General features: G+C 42.1%; 1 protein-coding gene across 3 annotated transcripts in view; it reads left to right on the top strand.

Annotated features, from left to right (window-relative positions):
- The window catches only part of MIPOL1 (mirror-image polydactyly 1), a 202225-nt gene that overhangs the window by 144022 nt on the left and 34215 nt on the right, over window positions 1–23988 (top strand). For all 3 annotated transcript variants that reach the window (XM_053380083.1, XM_053380065.1, XM_053380074.1), the window contains 2 exons: window positions 1392–1486; window positions 23330–23560. In XM_053380083.1, coding sequence (XP_053236058.1) covers window positions 1392–1486; window positions 23330–23560 — 326 coding nt within the window. The remainder of the gene's footprint in view (window positions 1–1391; window positions 1487–23329; window positions 23561–23988) is intronic.

The raw sequence follows: 23988 nt of genomic DNA, 5'->3' as shown, positions 1-23988 counted from the left end.
AAAAGCATGGCAGTGCAAGTAGATAAATAGGTACCGCTCCGGTGGGAAGGTAAACGGCGTTTCCATGCGCTGCTCTGGTTCGCCAGAAGCGGCTTAGTCATGCTGGCCACATGACCCGGAAGCTGTACGCCGGCTCCCTCAGCCAGTAAAGCGAGATGAGCGCCACAACCCTAAAGTCGGTCACGACTGGACCTAATGGTCAGGGGTCCCTTTACCTTTACCTTTACACTCTACCTAACAGTAAGGCTATCCTAGCAAAATTATTGTGAGATATTGCATCTGGTCACCTTTTCCTTGCAGTACTCTTCTATCAAAAATACATTCTGTGGGATTGGATAAGGTAAATGCCTGAAAGAGTGCTGTGCGAAAAGGAACCCACAGATACAATGATTTAGCCATGGTATTTTTTGCATACTTCACAGCCAGACAGGACAGAAGAATGCTCTAGGCGAGATTGCCTTTGAAAAATGTTTGGACACTTTGGTTGTTATAGAATGTGGCTTCCAGGTTGTTGAGTGGAATAAGCTTGGAGCTTATTGTATTAAATTGACAGCAGCTACATTGGTTCTGTTTGGCTTTGGGGCCCAATTCATGTAATGGTAACCTAGAGTCTGGATTACTGCAACGTGGTCTGTGTGGGGCTGCCCTTGGGCCTCGTTCAAAAACTCCCATCTGATGCAGAACTCAGTGAGCTAGACTGCTAATAGCCTACAGCAGGCATGGCCAAACTTGGCCCTCTAGCTGTTTTGGGACTACAATGCCCATCATCCCTGACCACTGGTCCTGTTAGCTAGGGAGTTGTAGTCCCAAAACATCTGGAGGGCCAAGTTTGGCCATGCCTGGCCTACAGCATCAGACACCTCTGCTACAACATTTGCACTGACTGCCAAGCTTTTCCTAAGATCTCTTTGCTAGATTATATTAAAAAAAAGAATAGTTAGAATTAATTGTTGAGGACAACAGCTCAATTAACAACTACTTATTAGTTGTATTTATATTCCTCATTCCTGCTAATGCATCCAAGGTGGTCTACTAGTCATTATGCTTATATGCCACCTCTGCAGTATGCCTCTGTATATCCATTGCTGGGAGCACCAGCAGGAAACTGCCATTGCAATCATGTCCTGTTTGTGAGCTTCTCAGGTACATTTAATTGGCCACTGTTGGAAACAGTAAGCTAGACTGGATAGACCTTTAGCGTGATCTAGCAGGCCTCTAGATTGAATCCTGCAGGCACTTACCTGAAAGGCACTTACCTGAATAAGCCCTAGTGAACTCTTCAAGGCATTTGCATGGAACACAATGCCAACTTTTGTGTATAAAATATTTTTGTTTTTTTGTTATTTTGGCCTCTTGGAAGGGGGGAAATTAAACTGGCTTTCTCTTTGTAGGAAAAATTGATGGCTATGCAACAAGAAAGAGAGGCAGCTGTTCAACAATATAAAGAACTAGAAGAAGAGCTCCAGACCCTTCGCATTTATTACAGGTAATGTAATTTATATTACTGAAAAAGCAATGTCCAATGAAATGTGATTTTTTCCCTATTGTGTTATTATTCCTAGGAATACAAAAAGCGAGAAAAGGGTCAGGGTAATAATATCCCTGAATTCAGTTTATCAGATGGATATTTTAGGGAGAAACTATATAGGACAAGAAAAAAATGTATCAACGTTACAAGCCAAGAGACAAGTCAGGCAGCTCTAAGGTGCTGGTCAGGGCATCTGATGTCACTGGGGCCGGCCTCTCCCCTACAAACCCAACTGGCCCTTCCCCAGTATCCAGATCAGTGCCTCCCCAATTCTGCACTCTTGTCCTTTTCTTGCTTCCCCTCTGACCAGCCCTGCCAGTGGGCTCATGATGCCCACTGATGTGGAAGGAGGCTGACCTCCACTGGAGGTAGGCCCAGTAGAGGAACCCTCAACCTGAGGTTGTTCACAACTGTTGTAGCATGGAAGTTCAAGGCCATTTCAATGAGGAAAGATTTCTTATAATCACACAATGGTTCCTTGAGCATGTTTTTTATCCAGAGATTGCTGTATTTCTATTTGATGATTCTTCTTTTTATTCCTTTTTTAAAAAAACACCATGGGGTTGCCCCCCAAAATAATAAAAACCTATTTAATCTAAAGAAGGAAAAAGTGGGGGTGGAGAAAAACAGAAAGGAATCTACCTCAGGCTCATGAGCCAAGAAAAAGTTGGCTGGGAATGAAGACAGGCAAGTTCTTTCTTTGTGTTGTGACTCAGGACAAGGTGCCATTCAGCCTGATTCAATACCTGAAAATCATTCCTGAAACAAAACTTTGCATGACAGTTAGGAGTTACAGTGTTGCTTACAATGTTGCCAGTTAAACTGTTCTAATTTTCTAACCACTGTATTCCTGAGGTGGTGATTAATGCAAATCATAAAAACCCTGAGTGTTGTGCAAAGGCTGGGTTGGTACTGGGAAAAATTCATTCTCCTATGTAATAAAAAACCAAAACGTTTACCAAAGTAAAGTACAGTCGTGCCTTGGAAGTCGGAACAGAATCCGTTCCAGAAGTCGACTTCCAAAACGTTCAGAAACCAAAGCGCATCTTCCGATTGGCTGCAGGAAGCTCTTGCATCCAATCGAAAGCCGCGGAAGTCCTGTTGGACGTTCAGCTTCCAAAAATAGTTTGCAAACCGGAACAGTCACTTTGGGGTTTGCGCCGTTCAAGAGCCAAAACGTTTGAGAACTAAGCTGTTCAGAAACCAAGGTATGACTGTATACAAAAGTAAGAGTCTTCTTAAAATAAAGGTGTGCCGGCATATTATAGCTTTATTTTATTTTTTAGGAAGGCTTAAAGATAAAGAAAATTTTTCATCCTTGGTCCTGTTTCTGTGTTTCACGCCTGTATGTTTTTAAGTTGTTTAAGAGACTTGGAAGGGCCTGTTCTTCATATACATTGTGTTGGTTCCAGAGGGCCATCACACAACTGGAGGGGTTTGGACTAGATGACTCTCGTGGTCCCCTTCAACTGTACAATGTTATGATTCTATAAGTGGAAGGCACTTTCCCTCGCTCAAGGGGCTTCATGACTGCTGCCAACTCCCCACCCCCATCTGCAGACGCTTGCACCATGTGCCACACCTTTCACAAGGGTCCCAAGGGGTGTGTGCATATGTGCAAGGGGCTGCAACAGGGAGGACGTTTTGGAAGTGGAGTTCCGTCGGTGGTTTGTGGGTCCAAACCATCATATCTATTTCTTTTCTTCTCGGGGCAATAAATGCCACAGGTATGTTTAAAATTAGTGCATTTTAAAGTTCTGACTTTATTTCCATTTCCTATAGCAAGAAAAGTATCACTTACACACACACACAGAGAGAGAGAGAGAGAGAGAGAGAGAGAGAGAGAGAGAGAGTAAGAGTATGCATAGACAGAGGACTGTTAAAATTTTATGGATCCCTGCAGGTTGCAAAGTTTCACTGTATCCTTTGTAGCTAGTGGCTCCAGCACCTGAGATCAGCGGATCTCCCTTATGCCCAAATCTGTAAAGAAATACTCACATTCCAACTGCATATATTCTAGAACTGTGGAGGATACTCAGGGTGGAGGCTCTTAAATTTTATTTTATTTTTAAGGGGGGAAAACAGCCTGTAAGTGGCCTCATTATTCAAGACCTTTGACCAGATCTATGCCCTTAAAAAGAGGCTTGATAAACAGGTTAGTTTATCTGATTGATAATTGTCCAGGCAGGAGCCTTCCCAGACCAGTAGATGCCAAGAGTAAAAAACAACAACCGAAAACCAAATATATCCTGCTTCCTCCTTTCACCTTTCGGTCTCTTTCAGCACCTCCTGTATTCACTTACTTAAAATTTGCCAAGTCACTTCCTCTTCCTGCTGCACTATGGGACATAAATTCTAATTCCTTCCCATACCCAGTCCTTTCATTCAGCCCACTTCCTCTTCTCTATTTTCTACTATTAAACATCCAATGAATCCCAAGTTCTTTAAGTCCCTGTTTCCCCGGGGTCTCCAGTCGCAAGCGGCTTGAGCTTTTACACACCTGTCAGCTTTGCTTGAATCATCATTGACTCTCTAATGGCCAATCTACACATGATTGCATTCGTTATTCTTCTTTAAAAGTGTGCTTAATGCTGGCTGGCCCCCTCCCATTTTATTAAGGAAAATGAGCTTTGCAATGACATTTTGGCACTGCTTTCCCAATCTAGACTGGTACTTTGCACTGGCCCCCTCCCCACCCCATCTTCTTTTTCCCCTGGAAGATGCTGCTTTCTAGCAGCGTTTCCGTGCGCTGCTCTGGTTCGCCAGAAGCGGCTTAGTCATGCTGGCCACATGACCCGGAAGCTGTACACCGGCTCCCTCGGCCAATAAAGCGAGATGAGCGCCGCAACCCCAGAGTCGTCCGCGACTGGACCTAATGGTCAGGGGTACCTTTACTTTTTAATGCTGCTCTAATAACATTTGCCCTTAATATTCAAGTTGGGAAAGGAAAACATTTAAAACATCACAGAATTTCCTTTCTCAGAATGTGGTCTCTTTGCTTTCTCTCCCAGAACTCAAGGGCCGCCACTGAAAACCAAACCAGACTTGTGAGTGTGAGGGTAGCTGGGAACTGGCTTTCCAAAATCTGGGGGGGGGGGGAGAGTGTTCTGTTGAAGAAGAAAGGACACGCTTCATCATAGGGTTTGGGGGTTTTATTTTAAAAGTGTAAATAGCAAAGGTCTAGAAGGACCTCCAAGTCATATGTTAAGATTTATCCAATCACATTTTTCAGAAGATTCAGTGCCCTTTTGACATAAAAAGCCTGGGCACCTAAAACTTCCATCATGTTGCCTTTCACAGGTAACATTTTCACTGTGTGCAAAAAGTACCCATTAGCAAGGGGAAAGATGTCCAGGGATGTCATCATTTATTATTTGTGAAGTGCTTAGTGTGTACTTAATATAACTAAAAATGCACATCAATCCCTAACTGCAGGCCCTCCAGTCTAATAAGAGGGATATAAGAGAAGGAGGGAGTAGAACTATAAATTACTGCGATGACGGGAACCAATAATGGCAGTAACAGTTTCCTGGTATTTCTTAATTTGTTAAACAGATAGGGTGGTATCCAATTGTGCCCTTCTGCTGACAGAAGGCTGCTTGGTCCAATGGAGGCTTCTGTTGGTGGGAAAGGGAAGGGAGTTTTTTCCCCCTTCCTTCTGTGGCCCCCCTGTGCCTCCCGTTAACTTTCCTCAAGTGGGTTGGAGCACCCTTTGAGAAAACATGGTAGATGATGCAGAAAACTGAGGGAGAAAGGGTGAATCTGAGAAAATCACCTTCTCCTCCCCTTTTGGTTCCGCTGGATCAAAGAGCCTTCCGTTGGGACACAAATCAATACAACTCATGGACTTCGTATTGTTTTATGTTTTTCGAAGTGATAGAAATGTGTTTCTGTAGAACCATTTTTATCCTGCCTTACAGCCTTAAGATTTCTAAGGCAGCTTGCAAAATAAAACATGGAAAACAATCGTAATAAAATGTGTCAAGTCATCCCCAGTTAAATAGTACGATTGCAGAAGAGTCAGTATCAATATAGAAAAGTTGATAATACCACTAGAGGAGGTCAAGTTTTAATATGGTGCCTAAACACAAATGGTTTTGGTATGTTGAAGAAGCCAAGTAAAGCGTTGTGCTAAAGTCCTAATGAACCAGTGTGGTGTAATCGTTAAGAGCAGTAGACTTGTAATCTGGTGAACTGGGTTCGCTTCTCTGCTCCTCCACATGCAGCTGCTGAGTGACTTTGGGCTATTCATACTACTCTGAAGTATCTCAGCCTCATTCACCTCACAGAGTGTTTATTGTGGGGGAGGAAGGGAAAGGAGATTGTTAGCCTCTTTGAGACTCCTTAGGGATAAAGCGGGATATCAAATCCAAACTTTTCTTCTTCTTCTTCTGAATTGCCTTTCATTACCTGTTGTACTATGAGTTGTAGCCAGTCTTAGGGTACACTCTAACCCCCCCCCCACAGCTGGCATCCCAGACCCTTATGGCAGCCCCAGCAGAAGGTGGAGGGCAGGATGCAGCGATTGGGTCTGGATCAGGCCTGATTCTACTGTGCAACAGCAGTGTGACTGGCTCGGCATTCAGCAGATCCTGGGCTACCTCAGTCCTGATCCCAATGCCCCATTTTGAGGATTTCAGCTGTCTGGTGTGGTGTAAAGCCCACCAAGGTGCCACCCAGTCACATGTTCAGGAGTTGGCAGGAGGCCAGCTGAGCGGAGAGGTGCCTCTGCGCAACCCAGCTCTGTTGGGGGTTGGATTATTCTGTTAGTCATACCTACAGTAGACTCCGTTGAAATGAATGGGTCTACTCTTCAGTATAGCCAAGTCTGGATGAAACACTATGATTCCCCCCCCCTCCGTTATTACCAGCAAGAAAAAAAATATATCTTATTGTTGTCTCTTATGTAATTTTTCACATGCAGATCTGACATTTCCATGTGCCAAGCAAGACCTGCTTCAAAGAAAGTATTTTAAATAGAATTGTGTTTTTTATATCCCTCCCTTACTCAACTGCAGACTTCTGTACACACATAGGAACTAAGAAAGGTTTCAAGAAACTAAGAAAGGTTTCAAGCCTGCCCATGTAACTATTCAGATTTCATTTAATATTAAGTTCCTTGTTTAATATTCTATTTTCTTTTCTTCATACCAGTTTGGGGGTGAATATGAAATATACAAATGAATATTGCACCTGATGCAATAATCACACACACACAGCAGCAGCAGCAAGCAAGCAATTCTCATTTTTACTAGCAGTGTGTGTGACATAGATTTTTCCATCATTCAGAATGGAAAAGGTATCTGGGCTTGACAGTCTCATTTTTATGCTTCAAATTGCCTTCTCCACAAAAGACCCATCAGATGTGTACAGGGTGGGAGGCTAAAGGCGGGGAACGAATTATTATCTTTTTCTGCTTTGCCATAAAGAAGAGGTCTTTGTTTACCTTCTCTGCGCCGTGGGACACAATGTGATATGTCTCGATTTATTCACTTCATATGAAAGAACCTAACCCAGTGCAACTTGATATCACACAATTTAAATGAGATAAAGAAAAAGGAAGGAATTGCCAAGCGTGTCGCTGAGGGTTTTGGTTTTGTTTGTTTTTTAAGTCAGTATCCACTTGTGATGTCCTTTTGTGCATTTTAGTTTTTGGTGGTGTTCTGGCTATACAAAAGAAAAAAGAAAAGGTTAAGTCTTGGTCCTTCCAATCCTACGTTCTGTTCTTTTATCAGTGTTCTTGTACTAAATCCCTAATTTAATACATATTTCAGCACAAAATACACATTTAGATGTTCTGTGACTGGCGGGGGAAGGGGCGGAGAGTAACGGTGAAGGGAAGGCAGACAGGAAGGTGTTTTTATTCCTGTCGGGTTTTGAATGTTTGTTTTTCTGTTAGTGAGATTGGTTAGGGCAGAACTCGAAATTCTAAGAGGAATTTCTAAGAGGAACGTGGGGTTCCAAACCCTGTGCTTCTTTTGTAATGCTAATGGAGAGATTGGAGGTCATACTAACAAGAGTGAATTGGCAGGAGGGTTTGTAACTCTTCTTCTACCCACTGATTCTCTCTTGTGAATGCTTGTCCTCCACCCTGCGCTGGGACCCCAAACTGAATTTTTCCATGCCCGGGTTGAGCACCGCTTCCTCTCGTGAATCTTCCCCTAAGCCTGCCAAAATCCTTGGTGAGTTTTGGTCTGCAGAGAGTAAGTTTCCTGAGAGTAAGTTTCATTGAAATTGGTGGGACCTCTAAATAGATATGAATAGGACTGCACTGTAAGGCACTTGAGTGGATTTAGGGCTGGGTGGAAATATGAAAGGTTCTTCCTTCTTCACAGCTAGGGATTGATTGAACTGACTGACTTTTGAGACCCTTCCCATTTCATAGGCCAGGATGGGGAGCCTCTGGCCCTCCAGGTATTGTTGGACTACATACAGTGGTACCTCTGGTTGCGTACTTAATTTGTTCTGGAGGTCAGTTCTTAACCTGAAACTGTTCTTAACCTGAAGCACCACTTTAGCTAATGGGGCCTCCAGCTGCTGCTGCGCCACCGCTGCACAATTTCTGTTCTCATCCTGAAGCAAAGTTCTTAACCTGAGGTAATATTTCTGGGTTAGCAGAGTCTGTAACCTGAAGCGTATGTAACCAGAAGCGTGTGTAACCCGAGGTACCACTGTATCGCATAACCTCTGAGCTGTGAAAATTGGAGTCCAGTGACATCTAGAAGGCTACAGGTTTCCTACCCCTCAATGCCAAGCTTTATTCCAAAAGATAAGAAAGGGTCTAGTGCACTTTTGGGCTTTCCTCAGAGAGAAAATCTTACCATCTCATCTTCAAGACATTAAAATGTTTCAACAGATATACCAATAGTTGGTATTATCACATTTAATTAATTATAAAGAAGTTATTGTATTTGGCTCCTGTAAATGGGTATTAAAGAGTAATCTTGTGTTATGGGAACTCACCACATAGCACACCAAGAGGTCATAAGGTCTGCATTTTCCTGCCATTAGAACTAGGAAAACATTTAAATATTTATTTAGTAATTAACACTGACAATTGAGTAGCAATCAGTGTACAGTGGTACCTCGGGTTAAGAACTTAATTCATTCTGGAGGTCCGTTCTCAACCTGAAACTGTTCTTAACCTGAGGTACCACTTTAGCTAATGGGGCCTCCCGCTACGACCGTGCGATTTCTGTTCTCATCCTGAAGCAAAGTTCTTAACCCGAGGTCCTATTTCTGGGTTAGTGGAGTTTGTAACCTGAAGCGTCTGTAACCTGAAGCGTCTGTAACCCAAGGTACCACTGTATATATAATATATATATATATATATATATATATATATATATATATATAATCTCCAAATTGTAATGCCTGGATCAGGAATGAACCATTGCATTCTCATGATTTAGAGTTTAGCAGATTTGAAATTTGTTAGTGTACCTCATAAATTATTTGTGTTACGTTAAGTTGTATGATCAATTAATGCATTTTGCCACATCATTATTTTACCGCTAGTATTAATTATTTTACCATTGCAGGAATGGTGCAGCATCCGCAACACTGATTTGTGAATGTACACAAATTTAGCTGCATTTAACTTTGGATGTAATTGTCATTGTCTCTACATTTCTTTCTCCCCTCGCCCCAATCATGTATATCTGACAGCTTACATTTCATGCAGCTGATGAAGTCAACTCGAATTCATAAATTCACAAACCACGATAAATTTGTTAGTCTTTAAGGTACTGCAGGTCTCGTTGCTTATGTATATATGATAGATGGTTGTTTTTTCCTGTTTCCCCTGGTTGGGGAATTTGTTTTCAACTTCAAGTTGTGGGGTAGGAACCTCAGATTTGCTCATATTGGTTTTTATGTGGTATTTCATTTACTTGCACCAGAAAAAGCTTCTTTAAGTTCTTTTTAGCCTGTTCTTTGAGAGGATAATCGTATGAAAGAAGAGCAGTGTTTCGAAGCAGACCAGTGTGAAGTCACAATAGGTTGCCCACTGTTACAAGATAGAATATAACAATAGTACCTCAAAAGCTTATCTATGTTTAACCACTAGTCGTATTAAAGCTAATGATGTTGTAGATAATACAAGTAATCTTATCAGATCTTTAGGTTTCCAGGGCGGAGCTCAGTGACCCCGGGCTTTTACTGAATGGCCTCTCTAAGATGTTACGTTTCACAGGATTTTAGTGACCGTAGCCAGATTTACAAAATTATAAAGAAGAAAGCATTTGCTCTACATACAACTTCTTGCAGATGGTACACAGAAACGGGGGTGATGGGGAGAGTGCAGGAGTAGCATAGCATCATATCTGACAACATTGGATGCCATTTTCCCACTTGTATGTCTGTTTTGTGTTGCAAGCTGGGAAACTATAATCAGTTGTGGCTTCTTATTACCTATGTTTGTAGCATTTGGTATATAAGATCACGAGACAGGACAATTTACCTGCTGGTTTCATGCCAACCCCCCTACAGAGAAATGTCCTGGGTGTAAGAATTTTTGAAATGAGTGACTCTGAATAGCTTGCGAACCAGCTTCAAAATATGGTGGCCAAAGTGTGGAATCATCAGTACCAGGAAGTGATGATAGTGGCTGGTGAGAATCCAGGATCTGTGCCATATATGCTTAGACCATACATCCTGCATTATGGCAGTTAGGCCTATTGAACTCAGTGGGGTTTGCTTCTGAGGAGATACCCATACATGTGTGCTGTTAAGAGATAGAAAGGTTTTTAAGTGATTGGTTGTTTAAAGGAGTTAATTAAACGAATGCCAGGAATTCTGGTGTCGGAAGATTCTGTTATTTACATAAATCAGAAACAGGGAAACTTGCCACAGTTGTGCAAAATCCAAGTTGTATTATGCAACCGTTTTCTTAATTGAATTGTGGTTCATGACTTTTATAATCCTAAGAAGCACCCACAGTACAGGAAGTGGGCAGGAACGGAGAGGCGTCGAGTTCCAGAAACATTCCCCCCCCCACTCGCACTCATCACTGAGGTTAAAAATACCAGCACAGCATGATGGGAATACCAGAAAAACACTGCTCTCTGCATGCATGCTAAGGCTGCCACCCTAAACGTGCTTTAGGAGCAAGTTGGCACCATTGTACTTGGTGGGCTTTGCAAGTTGCTTTGCTTGCATATCTCAGGTCAGGCTTCGTGTCAGCCTGCTAAAGTTGTTTTTTAAAAAAAACGTTTCTTTCAGCAGCAGGTTTGCTCACTTTTCAAGCAGTCCAAACCCTCAAAGGAGGTTTTTCGTTGTTGTTTTTCAGACTGAGGGGAGTTTAAGCCTAGGGTTTTAGTGGAGAACTAGTGAAAGGGGGCCTGGCTTCTGTGTGCATGCATCTGCTTCACTCCCACCCCCCTGTCCCAACCTCTTTTTCTCTTTTCAGGGAGTTAGCTTTTTTTGTCCTACAACTTTTAAAGTATGTGGATGTGTTTTAACTGCCTCGAAATTCTCCAAACCTGTCATGGCCGACTGCTAGTGAATATACAAATAAAAGAAACTACCTTAAAATAACATTAGCATTTTGACATATGCCCACAGAAGCCAGGCAAGTCAGAGTGATCCCATTAGCTCAATGTGATCCCATTAGTTGAATTGTTCCGTCTGCCTCCTTTCATCTAAGGAGCAGTTCTCACATTCCATTTGTCAGTACTTGATGAGGCAAGCTGCTGACATTCTTCTCCTCCATAGTATATTCTCTTCTTCTAATATCTTAGCTCCCTTCTTTCTCCCACATCCCAGATCTCGCCATTAAGGTACTCTTGTGTGCCCTACATCTAAATTTGATAAACCGATGTTAATAGTTTACCATTTTAGCACACGATGCTGATTCCATGTCTGTCCCAGAACTTTTAACAATCTCAGAAAGTGTGTGGCTTTGACAGGGGACTTATTTCAGCCCAAAAACAAAACTTGAGTTGACAAGGGTTACTTCCTTTACCCCTTTACATGTTTCCTCTTTGAAAAAGCCATGCCTGTACTAAAGATTCACCTTCCCAGGAGTACACAGAGAGTGTCAGAAGCTTTTTGGGTATTGCTCGGTGCCTTAAAGATTTGAGACACAGGTCCATGGTGTAAATCTGCATAAAATTTGCATTTGCTGATTTATATGCATAGATGCAAACTTGCGGCAGATCTTCAGAAGTAAAGCCACCCTGTAAGCAAACTTTATTTATTTTTAAGTGGGGGTGAAAGGCAGGAAATCTAGGGCTCCATTCAAATGAGCAGGGGGTTCTGTCCCTCTGGGCCACCCCTTAACAATGCCCCAGAGGCCAAGCAGCTTACAAAAAGGTCATGACCCAGAAAGTTCTTCCTGAATAGTGGATCCTAACATCCTCCCCTTCAATTCCATACCAAAGCATTAGTTTACCTTCAGCACACAAACAGCTATGCTGCATTCAGCAGAAGTGTTTACATTGGGAACCATGCAGTGATAACATTCAGAGTAAATAAACTGATATTGCGACCAATGAAATAATGTTAAAACTTGAACTGGCAGGGAGCAAATAGCACCCCAAAACAAAAATTTAAATATGTATTTTTAGGCTTGATAGCTAATAAGTGATGGTCCCCTTAGTGATGGTCATTAATCTTTCACCCAACAATGGCAAAACAATAGGTCGTTTTACTTCAGGTAAACCAGAATTCTTTTCTTTTTCTTTCAAAATGTACAGTGGTACCTTGGGTTAAGTACTTAATTCGTTCCAGAGGTCCGTTCTTAACTTGAAACTGTTCTTAACCTGAAGGCACCACTTTAGCTAATGGGGCCTCCCGCTGCTGCCACACTGCCAGAGCACAATTTCTGTTCTCATCCTGAAGCAAAGTTCTTAACCCAAGGTAATATTTCTGGGTTAGCGGAGTCTGTAACATGAAGCATATGTAACCTGAAGCGTATGTAACCCAAGGTACCACTTTATTTATCTGGTTCAGTAAGATAAAATGGATTTTTTGCAGGCAGTTACTTGATTCCAATAGGTGTCATATAGGGAATACTGTTAAGATTTAGTAATTATTGAGAGCTTTAATTCCAAGACATGTTGTTAGCTTTAAAATATATCACTGTGAAGTCTTAGCATATTGTGGTATTTACCCAAGTGGCAAATAAACAGGTTTTCCAGTTAGACGACAATTTATACACAACACAGGAATATTAAGATATATATTCTGGACTTGTGGGTGTTGAGCATGCTGCTTTATGGAAGCGAGCAACTTACACCTGCCAGGAGAAATACCTCGATGCCTTTCACATGTGCTGTGAACATCACATGGTAGGACAGAGTCTCAAACAAAAATGTGTTCTCCCAAGCCCATATTCCCAGCTTGTTTGCACTTCAGTCCCAGCGACATCTGCGCTGGCTTGGTCATGTACACAGAATGGAAGATGGCAAGATCCACAAGGATGTGCTGTACAGGGAACTGGCTTCAAGTCCTAGGACTGTTGGCAGACCAACTCTGCATTACAAAGATGCCTGCAAACATCGCATGAAGGATGGCAACATCAACCCTGCTGTGGGAATCCCTTGCAGACAATTGCAGTGCCTGGAGACAGATAGTCAAGTCATGTATCCACAGCAGTTGACCAGACAAGGAATGACCACTGGGAGGAGCGCAGAGGGAAGAAACGCCATGGTGCATCTGTAGCAGCAAAACCGACACCACCTTCTGCCTCAGCTGCAACAAGACATGTCTCTCTTGTATCCTTCTCTATAGCCACAGCTGGTGCTGTAACTCTCCAATGGTTTGACTTTCCCTCCAAAAACACACACTTCCATTTTCTCCTGACAGTGTCTCAACTGAGCATCCTCCCCATCACATGTATAACCTTTTACTGTGGATCCTACATCCATATGAGAAGACCCTCCTCACTCGCCTTTGTGTTGTCTGTTTGTAGCAATGAGTTGAAAAGAAACCCAGGTGGGGAATGGGACTTAACAGTGTGATCATATACATATCTACTCAGAAGTCACATTCAGTCAGACTTAATTGCCAGATAAGCGCATATGAGATTGCAGCCTGAGAAAGTAAGTCACTGTCCTCACCTGGTCCAGCACAAGACATTCTGCTCTCTGAGGTGAAAGGTACATTCCAAGTACAGAATGTAACCCGACTGCCAGCTGAATCTTACTTCAGCACTGGTGGCATGAACAGTGCTCTCCACTGCACCAGAGGACAGTAGGCTACCTTAAGGGGTGCAGACAGACCACATGACACGCACAGCTCTATCTTCTCAACATCTTACCTCAACTCCCTGCCTGCCTCACAATTACCAGACCTGCCCTCCAGGCTCCAGATTGAGCCATCTCTTGATTGGAGCAAACTTTCAATTTATGATCTTGTTTTTCTAAGCCTTCTCCATGATATACAGCCAGCCCCTGTGTTTTATTGGTTGTTTCAGTCCCATGGTCTCAGCCCTGAACATGGGGAAAACACCATCCTCTTGACACAGTGGTCCAGGGTGGCTGAGGTTCAGAGACATCCCTGGTCTTTGATGTCTTCCAAGATTCATTTTAAGTAGCCTATGATGTAAAGCATAGGTGCTGCTTGGTCAGCTATTTTCATAAATGGACCAAGCCCAAGGAAGCTAGAGTCAGAACCTGGATACTGATTATTGCTTTATATCCGTGTGTGTATGTGCGTGTGTTTGTACATTGTTGTTTTCTTTTGAGCCAAGAACTGTGTAGCAACATTTGGAGAAGCGTGAAGTCCAAAAGATGATGACATTCTGAACCATGTATTGTTCTGGAAGGTGTGGATTAGATCACTTCACTTAAGAATGCAGACCAAATGACATTTTCTTCTATCCCTTGGAAGTTTATAATAATAATAAATTAAAAGGTCATTGCAGCTGTAGAGGGAAAGACTCACCTGACCAGTGAGAGGGGATTATATAAGATGCAGCATTCCAAGCCTAAACTGCTCTGACTCCTTTTCTCACGTTTCTGCCTCCAGTAAAAAAAAGGGGGAGCTCTCAGGGAACCCTGAAATATAAATGTGGGGGTTAATTCCTTGGCTTAGTTGGTGAACACATTTCGACAGAAGTACAAAGAAGAACTTTCAGAGTTGTCATGTCATAAAAAGGCACGAAGAGAATCCTGCTGGATCAAGCCAAAATGCATCTAGTCCAGAATTCTGTTTTTAACTGGGGCCAACGAGTTGTCATCCCAAAACTTGGAACAGTCCTCCCCTGTTTTTTGTCCTATCAGGTTTCAAGTGCACTGGCCCTAAACTTGAAAATTGCTGTTAATCACCATGACTGAGAATGCAATCTTATATGTTTATTCCTAAGTAATTTCTCTTGGGAGAAATACGCCACACTGTTTTGATCCGTTGGTGGCAAGCGTTTCTGCTTGACAGATGGAACAATCCCCCTCTCAGCTCCCCATGTGCTGTTTTGGGGGTTCTCCAAAACCACTAGATTTGGGGGGGAGCCCCATTATGTTAGTGGGAACCACACACTAGATTCTGCTAATGTGCCAGGTTACTTCAATCTAGTCCATTGTATCCAGTGGGGTTTACTCCCTAGTAAGCATGGCTAAGATTGAAGCATTATAGCTTTCAGATGTGTAGTCATGTTAGCATGTAAAAACAACTTGAAGCATCATGGTGACCTGAAGACTAATGAATTGATTATGGACCAGGAATGGGGAACCTGTGACCCTCTAGAAGTTGCCGGATCATAGCTCCCATCATCCCTGCTTTTTGACCATTGTGGCTGGACTGCTAGAGTCTAATAACATCTGGAGGGCTGCAGGTTCCCAACCCCTGGCATAGGCCTGTGTGACTAGAGTCCATCCAATGAAATAAACTCTAGTCCACCACAACTTATCACACCATGGTGAATTTGTCAGTCTTTAGGACGTTTTGTAGCTACAGGACATTATGCTGTTTTCAGCCGATTACCCACCTTCCATTAATTTTCCCTGTCCCTTTTCATATCATTTTTGAGTGCTTTGGCAGAAAATCTGTATATAAATGTGGCACGTGATGTTGCAGCTATACCCTTATTGAGGGAAGGAATCCTTCGTGTCTAGAAGTGGGCAGTGCCAAATCTACCAACATTAATGAAGCTCTAAGTCAAAGTCCAGCCATATGTAAACCAGAATAGAGTCCTGCAAGTGGGACATGCAACAAAATGTTGTAGCATGGAATTCTCCTGTTCAGTGCTTCAGTCTGTCTGGATTCTCCATTCCCCTTGCCACCCAGTTTTCTGGGGGGGGGGCACTCAGTTCATTGGCCATTGAGCAGGGCTGTTTTTCCCCTTAAGATTTGTTTCTTCCCTCCTAAATATTTTTTTTCTATTTTAAATATTCAGCTTTCCCCAACCTTGCTGATACCTTCCTCTTGTTCATGAGTGTTGCTGTTTTGGTTCTGTAAGCACTGATATATACCTCAGAATACTGAAAATGGAAAAGATGGTTAAAATAAGGAGATGGCTGCAGAGTTAACCTCCCAAAGCACAATGAAAACCATCCTTTAGTTTAAATCATTTGAAAATTCTTAATTTTTTAATAATAATAATAATCTCAGAACACTCTTTCATGGTAGTATTAATTGATGGGGGGGAGCCCTTGTTATAATACTGCCCTTTTTACTCAAGGAATGCTGGGGTAGGGGAATGTCTCTTCGTTGTGTTACTCTTGACACCATCTGCTGTTTTAATGAAAGCAATTTAAACAATAGACAGTATCAAGGACTAATGAAACCAAACATAATTAGCACGAAGTAACTTATAGCATAGCTCAGATTAGTTTAGCTATTTATTCGATATGAAAGTAAACTTGATAAAAGGTGACTTTTTCCCCTACGTTTCTCCTCTAGGGGCATCACATGCATTTCTGAATTCTGCTTTTGTCTTCTTGGCAGCCTGAGCTTTGTAAGCAGCTTTCAGTGCAAGTTATTACAATTCTTTTTTGCATAAAGCGGGTCATTCGAAGTTCATCTGTAGGTGGGGCAGGCAAGGTGGATTGGGGGACAGTTCTAATAGATCCATTTCAATAATTAAGTCATGCATTTCTTTTTTCCTCAACAAAACCTGTATGTCAGGTTTGGCCAGGTGGGAACTGTTTTCATGGCTGTTATCTTTGTCAAAAGGAATATTATGAAAATAAGGAATTACTGTGCATATTTTAACTCTTGATTAAACGGAGGAATCACAGTTCTCTCTGCGAAATGATTGTTCAGGGACTTTTTTAAAAAAAATCTAATTGAGTGTCTGATTATTACCCCTGCATTATCCCTGTAGAAGACATTTTTAGAAAACATATCTTAGGAGTGATTTAACAAAGGGAGCAAATGGAGCTAGTGTCAAAAACCATACAATAGTATCAGCAGCATAGCCTTGCGTCCATTATGATGCGCAGTTGTATTCCCTGCTCCTTTTTTAGACTTTTTTGAGCCCTCCCTGCCTCAAGGGTTCTGCCAAGAACCTTTTCAATCCAGGGGTCATAGCTAGACTTGGAACCAGGGCTTGTTGGCGGGTAGAGGAGCTACATCTACTCAGAAAAATAACTGCATTGTTATTCTCTGGAAATATTTATTTCATTCTAGGACACTGAATATGATTGAAGCAAGCAACTGAGACCAAGAAACGACAATATGGCAACAGGAGCTTCTTAAAATGATCGTTTTAGTTTGCCAAGACAACTCTCCGTTTGCAGCGGATGGGCCAAACTCTGCCCACTCTTTCTCCATTTCCCTTCCGTAGGCCCATAGGGATGCACTTTTGCGAGTGTAACTTGAGATGTACTTTGCCTCAGAAGCATTCAGAAATGTATTGAGTTACGCAGATTTCTCTGATAAAGTTGCAGGAAAGGCAATTAAAATGGTAAGAGGATCATCTTTAGGAAACAGATTTAAACAGATAGGATGTTTTAGGCTAAACAGAGATGATTCCAAGAAGGCATGATGGAGCTGTATAGAAACCATGAATGGTGTGGATTAGATTCCAAGTCAAGAAATGCTGTCCAAAAACTCAAGGCTACAGCCTAAATGGAAAGGGGAAAAGCCAGTACTACTTCACCTACCACATAACTGACCTACAGATATTGGATGACATTGAGCTAGTGAAGACCTTCTACAGAAGCCCTGCACGAGGACACCTCCAACCCCCCGCCAGGAGTTGGCTCCTGTGCTGGTGGGCGGATTCTAAACTTGGACCAACTTTTTGTGTGTGTTTTAATCCTGTTGTAATAGTTTGATGTTGGCTTCTTCCATTTCCCTTGTAATGTTATCTCAAGAATACTTCCAACCACAAAACCCATGGTGTGATTTTTGCTGAAGATTCCAAAATGGCATTTGGATATATATGTGTGGATGCAGAATATGTATTGCTAGAGCAACAGCATTGCAGGCAGCAGGCAGTTTGCAACACCTCTGTCCCCATTAAGCTGCTCCTATTGTGAGCGAATAAAAGAGTAAGCAAATTCTGGCATGAGCAAATGGACATTGGGGGAAAAAGTTGCTTCTGATCCTTCCCCAACGTTTTTGAGATATTTGCCAGGAACATACAGGAAGCGGCTGATAGACAGTTAAACAGCTAATACAGTATACCTGACTGCATAATTAGCAAACAGTTTGCGTCATATGCAAAGTAGGCATGGAACTGGGAAACTGGAATACAGCCTTTCCTTGTCGCAAAGGGGCACAAGAGTGTTGGGTTGCTTTCTAACAGGGTTGAGGAACCTGTGACACCCCACCCCCCAGATGTTGAAATCCAGTTCCCATCAGTCTCAGCCAACATGGTCAATGGTCAGGAATAATGGCAGTTGTAGTCCAGCGACTTATGAAAGGACCTAGGGTCCCTTCCCCTGCCTTTATATAGTGTTTTAGCAAGGAAATACAGGTCTTTAAAAGAGATCTCTTGATTCTTTTATAACAAAACTATTTTCTTACACACCAGAGGTGAACATCCACCATTCAAAAGATGCATTGAAATGCATTCCTCGAACCACTTTGCATCAGGGCTATAGAATTGCTGAACAAATTCTGCAGAGAGGGGGAAGATAAAGTTTCTTTTAAGAGTTCTTTAACATAATCAGTTTGATAGCAACCCAAAACACCTTTACTACCATTAAATATTTACCAAGACTTGGCTTTTGGGAGAAGGGCAGTTCAGAGCAGTGTGCTTGGCTCCATGCAATGGTATTGATTAGCTATCAGAAGGACATAGTTAATGAATAACTTTAGGCATTACTGAGCACTCAACATTCCTGTCAAGTTTTTTGGTTTTTTTTTACCTGAAGATGACCTAAACTAAAGTCAGTTGGAACTGACACTAACCCTGCCGCAGATTGCTCAAGAATACGTAAGATATGAACAAAAGGTTCAGACAAATCGGTTGATCAATGCTTAAGCAATCCATTCTAATGGCTGTTGTCATCACTGCTGGACTTTAGAACCAAGCGTGTTTACATTTAATTAGAAAGAACACACAGTTTACATCGCACGGTAGCTATCAATATCGAATTGGAATTGATTTCCGCTCTGTCTCCTGAATCACTATTTCCTTCAAGCTAATTTTTAGAAAGCAGCTTGCAAGAGGAGCCGTATAAATTTTAAAGCAGGGTAAACCTATTTCCTGGGGATGATAATAAAAGTAAATGGCATATAGCACAGCCATTAAGTTGGACTTGCTTTTGAGGTGATTCCAGTGCCCGAGTTGTGTTAAAGCAGTGAGAGATTTGCTGTTATCAGAAAAGTATCACTTTTAACTGAATGACCACTTCGCATAATTCTTCACTTTGCTGAAAATGTGGAGTTACTCCTTCAAGTGTCTTTAAAAAAACCACAAAAGATATATTAAGGTGACATCATGCTGTCAGAATGTTTTTGAAGCAGAGTGCTCTTTTGCTGGGGGTTTTGGCATTCTGCATGAAATTAGGATCGTTACTCTGTCTTCAATTCCACCTCGTGTGCCCACTCTTCATGGCAAATTGGCCTTTTGAATTTGTCATGCAGCACAATTTTATGCATGTTTACTTATATTTATGTCTGATTGTGTTCAGGGGGATTTATTCCCCATGAAGAATGGCTATAGTTCAGTAAAGAGCGCGTTTAGGAGGACGCAGGTGGCGCTGTGGTCTAAACCACTGAGCCTCTTGGACTTGCCAATCGGAAGGTTGGCGGTTTGAATCCCCATGACGGGGTGAGCTCCCGTTGCTGTCCCAGCTCCTGCCAACCTAGCAGTTCGAAAGCACACCAGTGCAAGTAGATAAATAGGTACCACTGTGGTGGAAAGGTAAACGACATTTTCGTGCACTCTGGTTTCTGTCACGGTGTTCCATCGCGCCAGAAGCCGTTTAGTCATGCTGGCCATATGACCTGGAAAGTTGTCTGTGGACAAGCGCCGGCTCCCTTGGCCTGAAAACAAGATGCGCGCCGCAACCCCATAGTCGCCTTTGATTGGACTTAACCGTCCAGGGGTCCTTTACCTTTACCTAGAGCGAATACTTTGCCCTTGGATTATCCCAAGATTAATCCCTGGCATCTCTAGATAGGACTAGGAAAGACTTCTATGTCTGTTGCAAGTCAGGGTAGACAGAGGTGAGCAGCCTGTAGCCTGGGTGGTGCATGTGGCCCCTGATTTCATTTGATGCGGCCCTCCCTTGCCTCCTGAAGCTGCTTCATCCTTCCAACCCCTAAGAATTCTCTCCTTCCTCTTCTTAATTTCCTTTTTATCTGGATTTTGTTGTATCTCACGGTCATATTTAAAGTAGATCCACTGAAATCAAGGAACATTATTGTGTTGGTTTATTACGTTTATAGCCTGCCTTTTTCTCCAAGGAGCGCATGGTGGTGAACATGGTTCTTCCCCTTATTTAATCCCCACAACAACCCTGTGAGGTAGATTCAGCTGAGAGGCAGTGGTTGACCCAGGAACACCCAGTGAACTTTTTGGCCGAGTGAGGATTTGAACCCTGTTCCTCCTAGTCCAACACTCTAACCACTGCCCCACGCTGACTCTTCTTGTTTTGTTTGGGCTTTTTGTGACTAACTGAAGTCCATTGAGTTGAATGGGTGCAGAAGAGGCCAACTCAAACATGATCTTTTTCATGTTTCTTCATGTACAGTAAACATAAGCCAGAGGCCTTCAAATTCTCTGATGTTCTGCAAGCGTCATCTAATCCAGCCTCCTGCAAAGCAGGAATCACAGCTAAAGCATCCATGACAGCTGGCCATCCAAAATTTGCTTCAAATCCTCTAAGGAAGGAGAGTCCTTCACCTCCCAAGGGAGTCCATTCCACTGTCAAACAACTCTTATTGTCAGAAAGTTATTCCTGGTGTTTAGTCAGAATCTCCTTTCTTGTAACTTGAATCCTTTGGTTCGGTCCAATCCTATGCATCTTTATTTGGACGTAAATTAATGCACATGTTTTAACTCTTTTTAATTTTTAGTTATTGTAACCCGCCATGGGACCTGCAGGTGAACGGCAGAAAATAAAGTGAAGAAGAACTAAATTCTAGGCTTCTCTTTATGAAACTCTTTAAGTGCCTTAAAAGCAAGACAGTGATGTCTTCAGCTTACAGCTTTACATTTTCCTTGAGTATTTAATTTTTTCCCCGCCTCTTTTTTTTTGTGTGTGTGTGAAATGCGAGTCAATATATTTTATCTGCTACTCTTCCAGTGGTTTTTATTTATTTATTTTAGACTCTCTGCTCTGTGGATTTTTTCGTATTTCTTTATACATTATTTATAGTTTCAGAATGTCCTTATTTAATTGAATAGGTACCTCGCACCATTTTCAAACAACCTCAGGTGGTAGGTGTAATGACATACCGATACTCTGACCTTTAACTTTTAGATTCCTATTAAATCAGCCATATTTTACTTATGCATGCGCAGAGGGTTTTAATTTCTATATGATCTGGCAATGCGGTCGTGTTTTCTGCAGAAAGGAACGGGGAGTGCCAACACTCTTGACACAGAGTTCTGTTTGTTATTCAATGCTTACTTTTCAAATCTCAAAATAGGAAAACACAATTTATGCCTCATTTCTTATTTCCATGATGGTTCAAATGTGTGACATCCAATCTATCCAACCCAATGTTTGCAAGAAAACAAATATGCACATGGTGGGGAGAATGGCTCCCTGCAAAAGCAATATAGGGCAAAGATTTTAAAAAAGCTGCTCAGATTATGTATTTATTTTAAACAAAAATAATTAAGGAAAGATATCCACTCATTCATTTATATCAGTGGTAACCTTGAAGTCACTGTTTCTCAGCCTAGTCTACCTCACTGGGTTGCTATGTGGAAAAACATAGGTTAACTGCATAAATACCACACTGTGGGATTGATGATAGTAATAATGGGGCAAAACTGTGATAAATAGTGCACCCTAAGCATGTTTCATCACTTTCCAACAGTGTGCTCCTATGCTTGTTTACTGAGAAGCAAGTTCAATATAGTTCAGTGGGACTTACTGTCACATAAGTGTGCATAGAATTGCAGCCTTGGTAGCACATTTTAATTGCTCTTAACAGCCACTAACTGTCATCCATGGGGTCTAATCAATCAGATGATCTGATTCTAAAAGACCAATGAATGTGCACCTGGATTTTGCTCCACCCAAAGCCAGCCTTAGATGTGGACAAGCAGAGTGCTCACCCTGGGCACCAAGCTGAAAGCTGCACTGATTGTAGTGAGCTCAGTATTTTTAAGCTTCTTCCCCCACCCCACCTGCCCACCAAGTTCTACAGCGCAGGTGGGGAACCTATGATGCTCCAGAAGTTGTTGCACTCATTAAGTATCAAGTCCTAGCTGGCTTTGGATGATCCTTAGCAGTGGCAACAGAGGAGGTGTGAGCCATACTGCTGCTTCTCAGACACTTCTGCAGAAATAAAGATCTACGTATAGGGTTGTGTCCAACGGAGTTGTAACGTTAGCCGAAGGGCTTCCACTTCTGTCGTGGAACTTCCCCTCTCTCTCCTCCCCCCACATATCCCCAAATTGGAGGGTCTTGTGGAGAGAGGAGCAGGGTAGTTTCCATCGCACAAGCAGAAGTCTTTGTGCTAATGGGATGGTCTCAATGGATCTGTTCCCCAAGCTGTTAATATATCTTGACATGGAGGATATGCAAGATCACGAAAAGGAAAGGAAAGGAAAGTGCTAATTATTCACACTTCCTCTGTTTCAGCTACTGGCTGTTCAGCTACTGTTACAGCCATTGGCTGTAACAAAATGTTATGCTGTTGGTCAATAGTACATTAGTATATTTAATCCTGGGTTTTTTATTTGTTTCGTGAGAATAGGCCATATCACTTCTCTCTACTTCATAGTACTGCTGAGAGGCAAGTGGTCTGTATACAGTGGTACCTCGGGTTAAGTACTTAATTCGTTCCGGAGGTCCGTACTTAACCTGAAACTGTTCTTAACCTGAAGCACCACTTTAGCTAATGGGGCCTCCTGCTGCTGCTGCGCCACCAGAGCATGATTTCTGTTCTCATCCTGAAGCAAAGTTCTTAACCTGAGGTAATATTTCTGGGTTAGCGGAGTCTGTAACCTGAAGTGTATGTAACCTGAAGCGTATGTAACTCGAGGTACCACTGTAGTACGATATGCATGCATCATTATGCAAACGTTGATTTAGTTTTGTGTTTATTTTTAAAGTATTGTGGAACCATTAGCACGGGTGCTTCAGATCTTCTTGGCTTGCTGTTTGAATTTTACATTGAAATATTTTGGCCATGGCGTATTTGTACCATCTTTTAAAAGTCCTCTTTTTACATGCCAAACCTCCTCTGACCATACTGAAAAGACCTACCTTTTTGTTTTTGCAGTTTACACCAGTCTTTGTCTCAAGAAGTGAACCTTAAGGATCAGTTCAACGCCACTCTCATAACTTATGAAAAAGCTCTGAAAAACAGAGAGGATGTTGTGTCGATGCTGCTGCTTCAAAATGAGGAGCTGACGACCCATCTTCAGCAAGCAGCAGAAGAGAGAGCAAATGCAGAATTGAAGTTTCAGCAAGCTTTAGAGGCTTCACAGGAGGCCAGTGAGAAACTTCAAAAGTAAGTACATAAGTCTTTCTTTTTGGAAAACGGCGTTGTCAACTAATTCTTCCTGTGACACAAAGAGATTCAAGTTAGAAGACAGACGGAAATCCCTATTAAAGTTAGTGGACCAATTCTTACCTGAATATTTATTCAGACTTAATAGTAGAGCTATTTATTGTTATATCCAACAACAAAACTGTAGGGTTTTTATTTGTCAGCTTAGCACTTCATAGTTATAACATCTGAAGAAGAGATAGGATTCTTGTGTATTTATTTATCTTCTATAACAGAGGTCTTCTTCTTCTTCAGCGATCACTCATAGCCGAGTAAGATTGTCTTCCATAAACACGGTTTTGACAATGAGTCCATAAGTGACTTGTGGAGGCCAATTCTCGATCCACATGTCTTTCCACAGTGGGGACATTGGTTTCCGGGTAGAAGTT

Source organism: Podarcis raffonei, chromosome 1, assembly GCF_027172205.1.
Source record: "Podarcis raffonei isolate rPodRaf1 chromosome 1, rPodRaf1.pri, whole genome shotgun sequence".
In the NCBI taxonomy this organism is placed as follows: Eukaryota; Metazoa; Chordata; class Lepidosauria; order Squamata; family Lacertidae; genus Podarcis; species Podarcis raffonei.
The sequence above is the reverse complement of the archived record's forward strand: the minus strand, read 5'-3'. Positions and strand labels throughout refer to the sequence as shown.